At 34.5% G+C, this 12,008-nt stretch overlaps 2 protein-coding genes across 2 annotated transcripts; both read right to left on the bottom strand.

Moving 5' to 3' along the window:
* Window positions 1-3,494: 3,494 nt before the first annotated feature.
* LOC116344263 (serine/threonine-protein phosphatase 6 regulatory ankyrin repeat subunit B-like) lies at window positions 3,495-4,843 on the bottom strand. Its single transcript, XM_031772729.1, has 6 exons — window positions 4,584-4,843; window positions 4,423-4,518; window positions 4,248-4,346; window positions 3,994-4,191; window positions 3,739-3,936; window positions 3,495-3,668 (listed from the first exon to the last, which is right to left on the bottom strand). Exons 1-6 carry the CDS (start codon window positions 4,696-4,698, stop codon window positions 3,562-3,564), a joined length of 813 nt encoding a protein of 270 aa, XP_031628589.1. The 5' UTR covers window positions 4,699-4,843; the 3' UTR covers window positions 3,495-3,561.
* A 493-nt stretch (window positions 4,844-5,336) lies between these two features.
* Window positions 5,337-6,249, bottom strand: LOC116344320. The gene is made up of 6 exons (XM_031772800.1): window positions 6,120-6,249; window positions 5,965-6,051; window positions 5,794-5,892; window positions 5,688-5,711; window positions 5,592-5,612; window positions 5,337-5,532 (listed from the first exon to the last, which is right to left on the bottom strand). Exons 1-6 carry the CDS (start codon window positions 6,176-6,178, stop codon window positions 5,505-5,507), a joined length of 318 nt encoding a protein of 105 aa, XP_031628660.1. The 5' UTR covers window positions 6,179-6,249; the 3' UTR covers window positions 5,337-5,504.
* Window positions 6,250-12,008: the final 5,759 nt, after the last annotated feature.

Here is a 12,008-nt window from a genome sequence, read left to right as displayed (position 1 = left end):
GCTGTATTGAGCCAGTATTATTGAATACAATTTTATATAAACATCGTTCACATCTAAAATGTTCAATATTTTTTTCAAAGTCAGAGCGTGATGCACATTCGACACATGCTTCATTTTTTGGATTTCTGGATTACCCTTCATACTAAATGAGGGCAAACTTTTTTCTAAGTGAATAGACTTTTCTAAAGATATTTTAATACGTTGCAGTATTATTTGCAAAGACGAGCCATTTTAACTGCGACGTTTTATATAATTGAAAATTGCTTGTTAAAAGAAGGCATAAACCATAATTATATTAATTAATTAATATTAAATATTAATTTCGTGTTGAACCCGATTCTAAATAAATGTCATTACTTCAAATAGGTTCAAATTTTAAACGAAATGATGTTTACCTGAATTTTTTTAATTGTTCATTTAAAATTGAATAAAGCAAAATCTTTCGAATTTTGTATGAATATTTTCGGATAATAAATAATTCAGACAACAATTTGGTCAATTTACGAAATCGAATACAGTTGAAGAGCAAGAGGATAGTATAGAGACTGCGTCAATTTTAAAGTTTTCTGGATCATTGTGATTCGTGTCACGTAGTCTACTTTACAGGGGGAGGAAAAATTTTTAAGCCTGATATAGAAACACACATTGTATTTTTAAATGACTATATTTATTATTCAAAGTAGTCTCCATGAACACGAATGACACTTTCATATCGATGCTTCAATGCTTTAATTCCTCCTTCAAACCACTCGGCATCTTTGTCCTCCCATACGTTGAAAATATCGTTCGATATCTCTTCTTCGGACTCATATTGCTTCCCCTTCAGATATCTTTTGGTGTTTGGGAACAGGAAATAGTCGCTGGGGGCCAGATCTGGAGAATACGGTGGATGGTGGAGTTGTTCGAACCCACATTCCCTGATGGCAGCTTGTGCAAGCAATGATTTGTGAGGCGGTGCATTGTCATGCAAAAGAAGAACTTTTCGAGTGAGCAAACCAGGACGCTTTTCTCTGATCGCTTTACGCAATCTATGCATTTGTTGTGCATAATAATAGCCCGTGACTGTGGTATTCTTTGGAAGGAATTCAACCAATAATATGCCTTTGGCATCCCAGAATACAGAGGCCATTACTTTGTTTGTGGCAATTTGTTTGCGTGGCACTTTCGATGCTGGTTCACCACGTTTGTGCCATTCCATCGTCTGTGATTTGAGCTCTGGATCATAGTAGTGGATCCAGGTTTCGTCGCCAGTCACTATTCCTTCAAATGTGTCCGTTTCATTCCATTCCAACAACTCGAGAAACTCGTGTGCAGCAGCAATTCGTTCTTCTTTTTGGGATTTGTTCAACGTTCTTGGAATCCATCGCGAGCAAACCTTTCTCATGTGCAATTTTTCATGAAGTATGTTGTAAATACTCTTCTCTGAGATGTCAAACATTGCTGCTAACACTTTCTTGCTCATTCGAGGATTTTCGTGCACGTCATGTTCAATTTTTTGCACTACATCTGAAGCTGTTGCTTCAATTGGTCGACCTGTATGAGGATCATCTTCCAATGATTCTCTACCCCACTTGAATTGTTTTGCCCATAGTTTTACTGTGGCATACGATGGGGCAAGGACCCCATAAACAGCACGCAAGCGATCATTGATATCCTTTGGTGTCACACCTTCTTTTGTGAGAAACTTAATCACCGCACGATATTCGATTTTATCCATTTTTTCAAAAATATCGAGGTTACTTGGTATGCAATGATGTTGAAAACAAACGACGACAGATATCAACTCAATTTTTTTCTGCAATACTATTGACAGTTCGTACGTCAATTACAGCACAAGAACAATTTGTAACTAGTGCCGTCTATATGTCAGGCTTAAAAATTTTTCCTCCCCCTGTAATTCGATATAATCCAGGCGCAATAAAGAATAAAACACAGCAGTTTCCGTAAGTTTTTCCTCAAGGCAGACCGATACAAACGATACAAAACAAGGTCTATATCTAATTAAATATGTACAGTATACACCGTTGAGTGCGATCCGAAATGAAAACGATAAAACGTAATGAAAAGTATCCAATTTAAACGGTCGCTTTGGAAAAGTGCAATGGATAAAGAAGCCGTGAAAAAGTTCTTCGAACAAACATTGAAATGCAGAAAGCAGTTCATTGAATAAAAGCCAGAAATACATGTATTGGGGCAACATTCGAAATCGACAACCAAAGAAAAAAAAACATCGAGAATGAATAAAATTAGACGAAGCCATAATTAATTTCAACTGGAGAGAATGACATGGAATCCCAATTCGAGTTGGATCGAAGCCTAAAAAAATCGATATTGTTAAATCATTGTATCCAAAAACATATTTTTTTTTCATCCAATGTCAATAAAAAATGTCTGGCTTGTCAAGAAACGAATTCGCTTGTTATTGAGCATTATGAATAGGTCTAATTAGAGGCGTTAAAGAGAAAAGTTATAGATGTTGGCAAAAATGTGAATCTTTGCTTCTTTTTTGAACTTGAGAAACAAACTCATCAACGTGACGATTGTGAAGAATTTACGATTTGTTTCTTGACTGTCGAATGCTTCATCAACAGCACAAGGTGCCAAAAATTGAAAAACGTAATGTTTTTTTTTTGCTTTTCCAATTTCACACATTGATTAGCGTGTTTTTCTCTTTAAAAATATTGATAAACTATTCGATGCGACAGAAAAATGTTCTTTTTTCTTTTGCTGTCTAAAAGCTCACAAATTGCGCTAAATGAATCGACAACAAATTGAAACAGACGACGCGATTTCAAATATCCGAACGGGATGGCTTCATAAACAATTTAACGTTTTACTTTTGTATGTGTGTGTGTATCAAAAGAGACGGAGTTTCTCTGGTAAAAGAACCCACAGATGACATTCATTCCAAATGTTTCTACCGGAAAACGGAAATTGAATTTTTTTCTTCTGTTAACAAAAACGTTACGATGTAGCACATCAAGAGAGAGACTGTCTCATTTTCTCTAAAAGAAAATAAGATTTCGTAATAAATCGAAAATATTCCAAAACATTCAAAGGACAATTTCCACTTCAAATTTGCTCTATTGAATGGCAATAGCGAAGTGAACGTACTTACAAGTATATAGAGATTTAGTTATCAATGCAGTCGTATTTTGAGATGAGATAAAACATGTTTTTCCATGAAATCAATGCGGAAAAGATGGCGGTAATAGATGCAATTCACTGTATTAGACGGATGTTACTGTTGCGTCTGCATTTGAATTACCGTGCTTTGAAGCAAGAGAATTTCGATGTCTTGAAAAGACAGTTCTAGTGATTAAACTCATAGTTTGTCACGCAAATGATAGACACATGTAGATTTTAATAGTCGTCGATAAACGCTACTTAGATATAAGTCAGACACTGTTTATATGTACGCGAATTAATAGCTGATTTGTGATTTCCACATAATAACTTATCATAGACTCATAGTGTACAATATGGTGTTTTTTTCTCAAGTTAATTTTATTTTATATCCAAATCATTTACAATTGTTTTTTAATACGTATGAAAATTACACTAGTTAGAATTAAAGACATTTTTAAAAATTCGAATATACCACGGTCTTTTACCCGGCTCAGAAAATCCAGGAGTTCTTTTTAACAGTTCAGCTATCTCAGTATACCCTAAGAGAAAGAATTTTGTAGTTTTTTCAGAAACTTCTTTAACCTTTTTCTCATATTAACTGTTACCCACCTCCTTGATTAGCTAGAAAAAATGGTGTCTCTTTCTCATTATTACTGGCATTTATATTAGTTCCACGTTGAATCAGCAGCTGAACAATGCTGATATAACCGTTTGCAGCTGCATAGTGAATTGGTAAATCACCGTAAGAATCAACACAATTAATGTTCGCGCCATGGTTCACCAAGAGGTGTGCCACTGCTATTTGACCTAAAATCACACGAATCAATCAAACGCTGTCTTTTTTTATTCCAAAATATTCCCTACCTTTTATTGCTGTCAAATGCATCGGTGTAGTTTTTTTGTAGTTTAAAGCATTTATATCGGCTCCTTGACTGATCAAAAACTGCACGATCTCTTTCTGTCCATTTCTTGCTGCGTCATGGAGAGCAGTATTGTTGTATCTATCTCTTCCATTAACAAGAGCTCCGTTTGTTAATAAAATTTCAACAATTCCTATATAACCTGCAAAATTGGTTTAAATTTATAAAATGTTTCATGTGGTGTGTCACGCAACTAACCTTTTGCAGCAGCAATTTGCAGACAATTGCCCCCATAATTATTTACTGCATGCACATCAGCTCCATTGTCGATTAGAATTTTGACTATTTCTTCATTGCCTGCAAATTCATTTGGTAATAGTTGTTTCATTATTCATATTATCTTTATATTTTATTTTGATTTTAATGCAGTTACCATTTCGAGTTGAGATGAAAAGAGGTGTCTCGTTGAATTTATTTTTTGCATTTACATCGGCTTGTCCAATTACAGCGTTTACTCGTTCCGTATCACCTGAATGAATGAACCGTTTTAAATTTCAAATTCAGTTTCATTTTAAAAATATTAATTTTGTTCACCTTTTTCCACTGCTTCAAATAGTTGTGCATCTTTATTATTGTCTATTGGATTTGCAATGACCGCTTGTTCGCGTAGAACATTGAGGCACATAAACAAAATTAGCAATGATTTCATTTCGACGGAATCAGATTAAAAATTTAGTAAACAAAATCCAATTGAAATAATGAAATGTAATGAATATGGCTCAGAAAAGTGTATAAATAAATGATCACTGAACAACAGTAAAATTCGAACTAAATACTAAGAATCAAGTTCCATTTTAAATATCTCGCTTTTGCTTGCATCGGGTTTTACCATTTATTGTCGTGTATTAAATGATAACACGTTTTGAAACTGTTTCCATTCTATCAGTGCCATTTTTTTGCATAGATGTTCGTGGGAATTTCCGAACGTTGGCAAACATATCTTATCAGCTTTGCTAAATGTATGTATGCGTAATGTATAAACGTAAGCAACAGGCACGAAACCAGTCACACTGTGATTTCCGCTGCTCTTGAACTTCGCTGATATTGATGCTGGTATGTGTTGCTGGATCTTCCGTATGTATAAATTGATTAGTGACTTTAAATTGTTCAATGAAACTCAGTCGTATCAAGCGAAATTAAACATCAAGTTTTTGCATTAGCAAGGGATAGACAGCTATTGATTTTGAGTTGTAATTGATTGGTCGGTAAAACAAGCATTATTATTTAGAATACTGTATAATGTTCATTTTTTGTTTAAACCTTGGTTAGGTACAATTTAAATTAGCATTTCAATAAGAAAATAACACTCAATAGTTTTTTTTATTGTATTAAATGATTTACATTCACATTTCTTTCAAATAATTTTTAAATTTAAGATGTGATGTAATACAGAATTGTGGATCATTGATATCATTCATTTCCTTTGAATGTTTATTGGCGAAATATCAATCCTATTCATTTCATTGCATCTTCCAATTTTGCACTGTAAATTGAAAAATTTTCATTACCCAGTGACTTGAATGTACCATTAAATAGACTTACTTCAGTTTATCCAATTTTTCTCTATTGATAATAAACAAATAATTATTTCAATAAGAAAATAATATAAAATCTTTGATTTGAAATAAAGTCACTTACTGCAATTTCTTAACTTTCTTTTCACTGTTGAGAAAAATTAGAAAAAAAATCAATGTGAATCGTGCGATTACATACGAAAAAATTAAATATGTTCTAAAATATTAACTATTTTTTAAGTTGTTTTTGGCGATCCTTGACAATTTTCTCCTTTGCCACCTTTTTTGCGGTCAGAGTCTTGACGGTTTTCTCGGCATCCCTAAGTTTTCTACAGTATTTTGAATTTTGATTTGATAAGTGACTTATTCACAGCTGTCTAAATTTATTTAAATTCGATTACATTTGATCAGTTATGTCCATTTGTTGCTTCCCTCCACGAGAAGTGGATGCACCGGTACCCTGACCATTTTCACCGGCATTTATTGGGCTTTGAAATTAAAATATTATTATTTGTTAACAGGATGAAATCAACTTTTCCATTTCTTCATTACTTACAAAGTCGCGACTGCCAACACGATTAAGATAACAACGAAAATATTACGGAAAAATAACATGTTATTTGAAGGTTTGTTTGTTCTGTTCTACTCAAAACGTTTCAAGAATATAATACTTTTTGTTAGTAACAGCACCATATTTATATGTTTTTGGGCAATTTTTTTTACTTTGAAAGCAAATAGAATTTAACGTTGTTTGGCTCGAAAAAATTCATAAATTACGAATGGCAAACATTTCAATATCAATAATTTACACCTGTCGTCCTCTACTCTTTCACAAATTATTTCCAAAAAACATAATCTACTTCTCAAATGCAGACAATATATTTAGATTTCGTCATCTGGATAATTCAGCTCATCTGGATAACGTTAGGCGATGATACGAAATGAAAACAATAGTGATTGTTATAGTTATGGTCGTATTTTTATACCTATACAATACAACAATCACTTCTATTGTTTTCATTTCGTATCATCGCCCAACGTTATGTGATGAGCTGAAATATCCAGATGACGAAATCTAAATATATTGTCTGCTCAAATGCAAATTATTCGCGTAAACGTTTATTGAGTTAAGAAACGCGATAATATACACAAAATTCAAGAAAAGAGAAGATTCCGAACTATTTCAACAACGAACACATTATTATATTTACCTACTGTTTGTTAAATGTGTTATCATGTGTGGAAACACATGCTTCGAATTATAAAAAAAGTACATGTACTAATTATTTATTTATTTATTGCAAATGTTTTCAACAAAATTTAAGAAACAAGTTATTTTTGAAATAAGACACATTTGTATTATATTCACCAGTAAAGGTATCGAAGTGTTAATAAAAGTTTTCCATTTCACCTATATGGATCGATATAATGTGCCGAAAAAATATATTTGTGAAAATAAGGGAGGCCCAATCGAAATAGGGGAGGCAGGGGAGTACCCCACCATGTCAAAATTTGGTCGGATCGAAAAATATTGTACTACAAAGTTGTTCAGAATGACGAGAGAAATTTTCTAGGACCCCTGCCCTCCAAGTCCCCCCATTTCTTAGAATTTAATGTGGTACGCCGGGGGTCATAACTCTTTCACCCATGACTTTTTTCAACCGAAACCTCGAAATTCGGAATCAGCATCCCAAATTACCCTAGAAATGATATTCGTCTCGAGTCCATTCACCCCAAGTCTCCCAATAGTTCAGAGCCCCCCCATTAGGGTAAAATGATACAAAGTCGACTTTTCACTTTTTGGGTGCGGAATTTTGCACTCAAATGTATGACCAACTATAGCTAATTTTATTCGCACATTCCATTTAGGCCATTGCCCATCCCCTCCCATCACCCCCAAGGGGGGTCCCCCTACAAAATTTACGAAAATTTCGAAAAATACCCCGAAATTGGGTCCATACCCCATCTAACCCCAAAATTAATGACATATTCGGATTCCTCGTAAAAAATTACCCATAGGCTCTATACATTGTCAATCTCTCTTGACCTACAATTTACTCCTTATAACTTGAACCTTCAATTCGGGTCGAAAAGTGAAAATACCCCATTTCGTTGAAACTTCACAATGGGATATTCACCCCTTATGACTCAACTGGGCATTTGGGTTTCTCCTAATGAAAGTTACGCATGTCAATGTAGTTTCCATTGACATATAGTTTTGGCCGCCCTGAATGACCCAGTTCGGAGGGCGGGGGACAAAATAATATAAAAATGAACCCTCGCCCTCCGAACTGGGTCATTCAGGGCGGCCAAAACTATATGTCAATGGAAACTACATTGATATGCGTAACTTTCATTAGAAGAAACCCAAATGCCCAGTTGAGTCATAAGGGGTGAATATCCCATTGTGAAGTCACAATGAAATGGGGTATTTTCACTTTTCGACCTGAATTGAGGGTTCAAGTTAGGTGGAGTAAATTGTAGGTCAAGAGAGATTGACAATGTATGGAGCCTATAGGTAATTTTTCACGAGGAATCCAAAAATGTAATTAATTTTGGGGTTAGATGGGGTATGGACCCAATTTCGGGGTATTTTTCGGAATTTTCGTAAATTTTGTAGGGGGACCCCTGAATGGGCTCGAGACAAATATCATTTCTAGGATAATTTGGGATGCTGATTCCGAATTTCGAGGTTTCGAGTTAAAAAAGTCATGGGTGAAGGAGTTATGACCCCCGACCCCCCTGGGGGCTGGGGGGACTTGGAGGGCAGGGGTCCTAGAAAATTTATCTCGTCATTCTGAACAACTTTGTAGTACAATATTTTTCGATCCGACCAAATTTTGACATGGTGGGTTACTCCCCTGCCTCCCCTATTTCGATTGGGCCCCCCTTATTTTCACAAATATATTTTTTCGGCACATTATATCGATCCATATAGGTGAAATTGAAAACTTTTATTAACACTTCGATACCTTTACTGGTCAGAATCGAATCATTTCACATGCAAATATCCATTTTATCAAAATTTTCAAATATGCAATTGGTATCGTAACGATTTTACATATATAATAGGTTCTCCCATTTGAAAATTTGTATGAAAATATAAAAGCAAGTAACACTATACTCACTGACGAATCCATGATGAATATTAAATATTGTCGATTTCTTAGCAGTATTTTATGATTCGACTATTGATCCAAAGTTCAAATTAAATTAAACAAACAGCAATTCAAATTCATTATTACATATTGTAGCCGTTCAATGTATAAATTCCAATGACCTCCATATTTGATGGCATTTTCGCACATTTCGACCATGTGATTCCGAAAATCAAAAAGTTTTTGCCAAAAACTGTTGACTTTTTTATACCACAGATATAGTAATTTATTTACCAAAAAAGTCCAATTATTTTGTTTTCTGTATTCCAGAAGTGGTTTCCATTTTTAATGTAATGGACTTGCCACAGATTTTTTCCCATTTGGTTACTTTTTCTCTCTCTTTCTCTCTCTTCCTATTTTCTTTACATTAACTATATAGATCAAAGTGAAATGCGAATTGCGTGTATAACAAACATGAGATGCTGTTTTTCTCTGTCTCTGTCTCGATGGCGCAGAGCAAATAAGATTTCCATCAAATGAAATAAACGAATAAAAAAAATCACAGCGAAAAGAAGAAAGTTCACATTGTAATTGCGTCGCTGGTTGAGTGACACAAGAGTAAATAATATTCATAAGGAATTTCATTTGAAATGCTTTTTGTTCCCCAGTGAGTGAGAGATTTGTTCGTTTGTTTGTGTACATTTGGGTGCGACGCTCTCAAGCTTAAATTATTTAAGTTTAATATGATAACGAGCAGAGGCTTGATGTGTTCGCTTCGGCATCTATGCTGCATTATGTTTTGCGTTTTATTACTTAAATAGCCATCGGGCTACCATACAGTGGTCCTTTCAAAATATTTAATTTAAATGTACTTTTTTTTGAATCGACACATAGTAGAAAAAAAAAACTACCAAACATTTCTTGCAGCAATTTCATTGTCCATTTTATAAGCTTTTAATAAATTGAATCAAATACAGAGACGCAGCAGTGTATATCGACAAATAGAATCGAATTGCAATAGTACAAGCCCTTGGGGAAATCTATCAATTTATTCTTTGTAACAAGCGAGTTAAAAAAAAAGAACGGAATGTGTATGGGAAAACGGTGCCGGTTTCAATTCTGATTGAACATTTGTTCAAACATTGGTGGGCAGTAAGCTCAATATCAGAGAAACTAAAATAACTCTCCCAATCTCTCTATAAATAAATATTTGTAAATGTTTCGTCATTCGGAATTACATACAACAATGAAAATATCAACAAATTATTGAATTTCAGACGAAGGTATTTTCGCTGGTTAACAGAATAAATCATGAATTATGTTAATGGTATAGTGTCATCACTGTCAATAGATCAATTTGAGGCCTTTGATATTGTAATTAAATGCATTGTTGCACCGTGGGCACTATGGCAAACCGAGTAAAAGAGATTGGGTTCACGAGTGGAAGAGAGAGGGAGATGGATATTTGTGGAATCGAGATGTGAAAAAATATGAATGGAACCATAGAGCTTATGGCCAATTTTCAAACAGTGACATATAAATTTAAATGAATGCTAATTTGATAACGGAAATACTATAATGGACAAAGTGAAGCCGTGACATATGTGGCTTGGTGTTTGGCTCTCTCACTAATTTATTTGTATTTTAAAGTTCATCAGAAAGATCAATCATCAATGACAAAAAGCCAAATTCTAATGAAAAGCTGATTTACTATGAATGATGATGATACATTTACTACATTACAAAATTCATGTATGACCAAATTTGTGCAGTTGTTGAATACGTCGAGGCCTCATAAATTCAATGTAAATATTTGCAAAGATGACTTGATTTGATATTCGTGGGGCAGTTTCGGTACAATATGTTCGTTCGTTTGAGAAAAGCAAAATAAACATATCGACTTCAAAACAGTAAATATATCCGGGTAAATATCAACCAATATTCAGTATCTATTAGTTCGGTGTACAATCTCCAAACTAAACGAAAAATTACAATATAGCTTTTGATATAGACCGGTTTATGGATGAAATATCCAATTTTAAAGGCTTGTTTTGTTGTATAATATCGATGCAAATCAATGAATACCAATTAAAACGTGTATGTGTATTGGCTGTGTGCTGACCTCACAGCGACTTATATGCTATTATTTTAGCTACGTTCAATCTCTCGTTCGAATGCCCATTGTTTCGATTGTATCGCATAAGTCGAATTATAAACAGACACTTTTGAAACATTATGCCACTATCAAAGTCACGTCGAATCCAAATGTCCGAGATGGAATTTCTCCGATCGCCCTTTTACCGTGAATCCATTGTGTCCAAACGCAACGGAACGGCCGATAACCATGGAAAATTGCATGATTTACAAGCATCAATCTGTAGATTTCCATTAAAGATATTCCAGATCCAAGTATAAAATGCAATAAACCTGAATGGAACAGGGAAAAATTCTATTGTTCAAGTTTGCGTCAAAGTGATAGAGATACTAGCGTGAAACGGAGAGAGAGAGAGAGGGACACTCATTTCTTCGGGAAAAGAATTATAAGTAATTGCGTTTTCGACAACATTTAAATTGTTCGTTCGATTCGTTTGCCAATTCATAACGGCATTTCGGTTCATCAGAGAGCGAGCAGGAGAGAGAGAGATCAATGCAGCAACATAACTTCGAAAATGTGGAAAATGAAACGAATGAAAAAAATACGTCTCGTTTATTCTTCATGTGACTTTTGTTCTTTGGAGCTAATCTGTTCCCGTTAAAACTTGCTCATATAACACAAACACAGAAACATACATACATACTACGAAAGTTGGCACATCGAACGTGATTGGAATATTACCAAAAATCGCCGTTAGACATCTCACGTACTGCATAGTGTGTATACACAACATGAACTCGACATCCGTTTCATCCCGTAGTTGTTTGCTTCGGTTTGTGTGTGTGTGTACACTGTGTATACAATGGCAATAAAATCGCCAAAACCGACAACTATTGAACGATTTAAAAAAAATAAAACAGATAGAAAAAGAAGCAGTGAGAAACGCTGAAACAAGAAAGAAATTGCGGAGTCAGTCTCTGCTCTCTTACTCCCACCACCGCCCAACATTTGCACACGTTGCACACGACTGAGAGTGGGAGAGAGAGAAAAAAGATAGTTAAATGGTCAAAGAAAACAAAACACAAATCAAAGACGAAAATTTCGTGTAATGTTGGAACCTGGCATTGAAGTGTGAACATCGGACACGATCACATGCGAAAAATATAATATCTTGCATCGAAGTCATTTCACAGCAATTTATCGTAACTGTCTTAAATGTCTGCGTGTATCTCGATATGAATGTGTGTAAGAG

Source organism: Contarinia nasturtii, unplaced genomic scaffold, assembly GCF_009176525.2.
Source record: "Contarinia nasturtii isolate CC-2019 unplaced genomic scaffold, AAFC_CNas_1.1 Cnas_scaffold_1037, whole genome shotgun sequence".
Taxonomy (NCBI): Eukaryota; Metazoa; Arthropoda; class Insecta; order Diptera; family Cecidomyiidae; genus Contarinia; species Contarinia nasturtii.
This window is presented reverse-complemented; position numbering and strand designations above follow the sequence as displayed.

Bases quoted from the DNA above. Each gene is read 5' to 3' on its own strand.
- LOC116344263 (XM_031772729.1), bottom strand. From the start codon at position 4,698: ATGAAATCATTGCTAATTTTGTTTATGTGCCTCAATGTTCTACGCGAA. The intron at 4,519-4,583 runs GTGAACAAAATT...TCATTCATTCAG, and splicing joins ATTTGAAGCAGTGGAAAAAG to GTGATACGGAACGAGTAAAC. The intron at 3,669-3,738 runs GTGGGTAACAGT...TCTTTCTCTTAG, and splicing joins TTTTCTAGCTAATCAAGGAG to GGTATACTGAGATAGCTGAA.
- LOC116344320 (XM_031772800.1), bottom strand. From the start codon at position 6,178: ATGTTATTTTTCCGTAATATTTTCGTTGTTATCTTAATCGTGTTGGCA. The intron at 5,893-5,964 runs GTAATCGAATTT...AAAATACTGTAG, and splicing joins ATGGACATAACTGATCAAAT to AAAACTTAGGGATGCCGAGA. The intron at 5,613-5,687 runs GTAAGTGACTTT...TATTATCAATAG, and splicing joins AAGAAAGTTAAGAAATTGCA to AGAAAAATTGGATAAACTGA.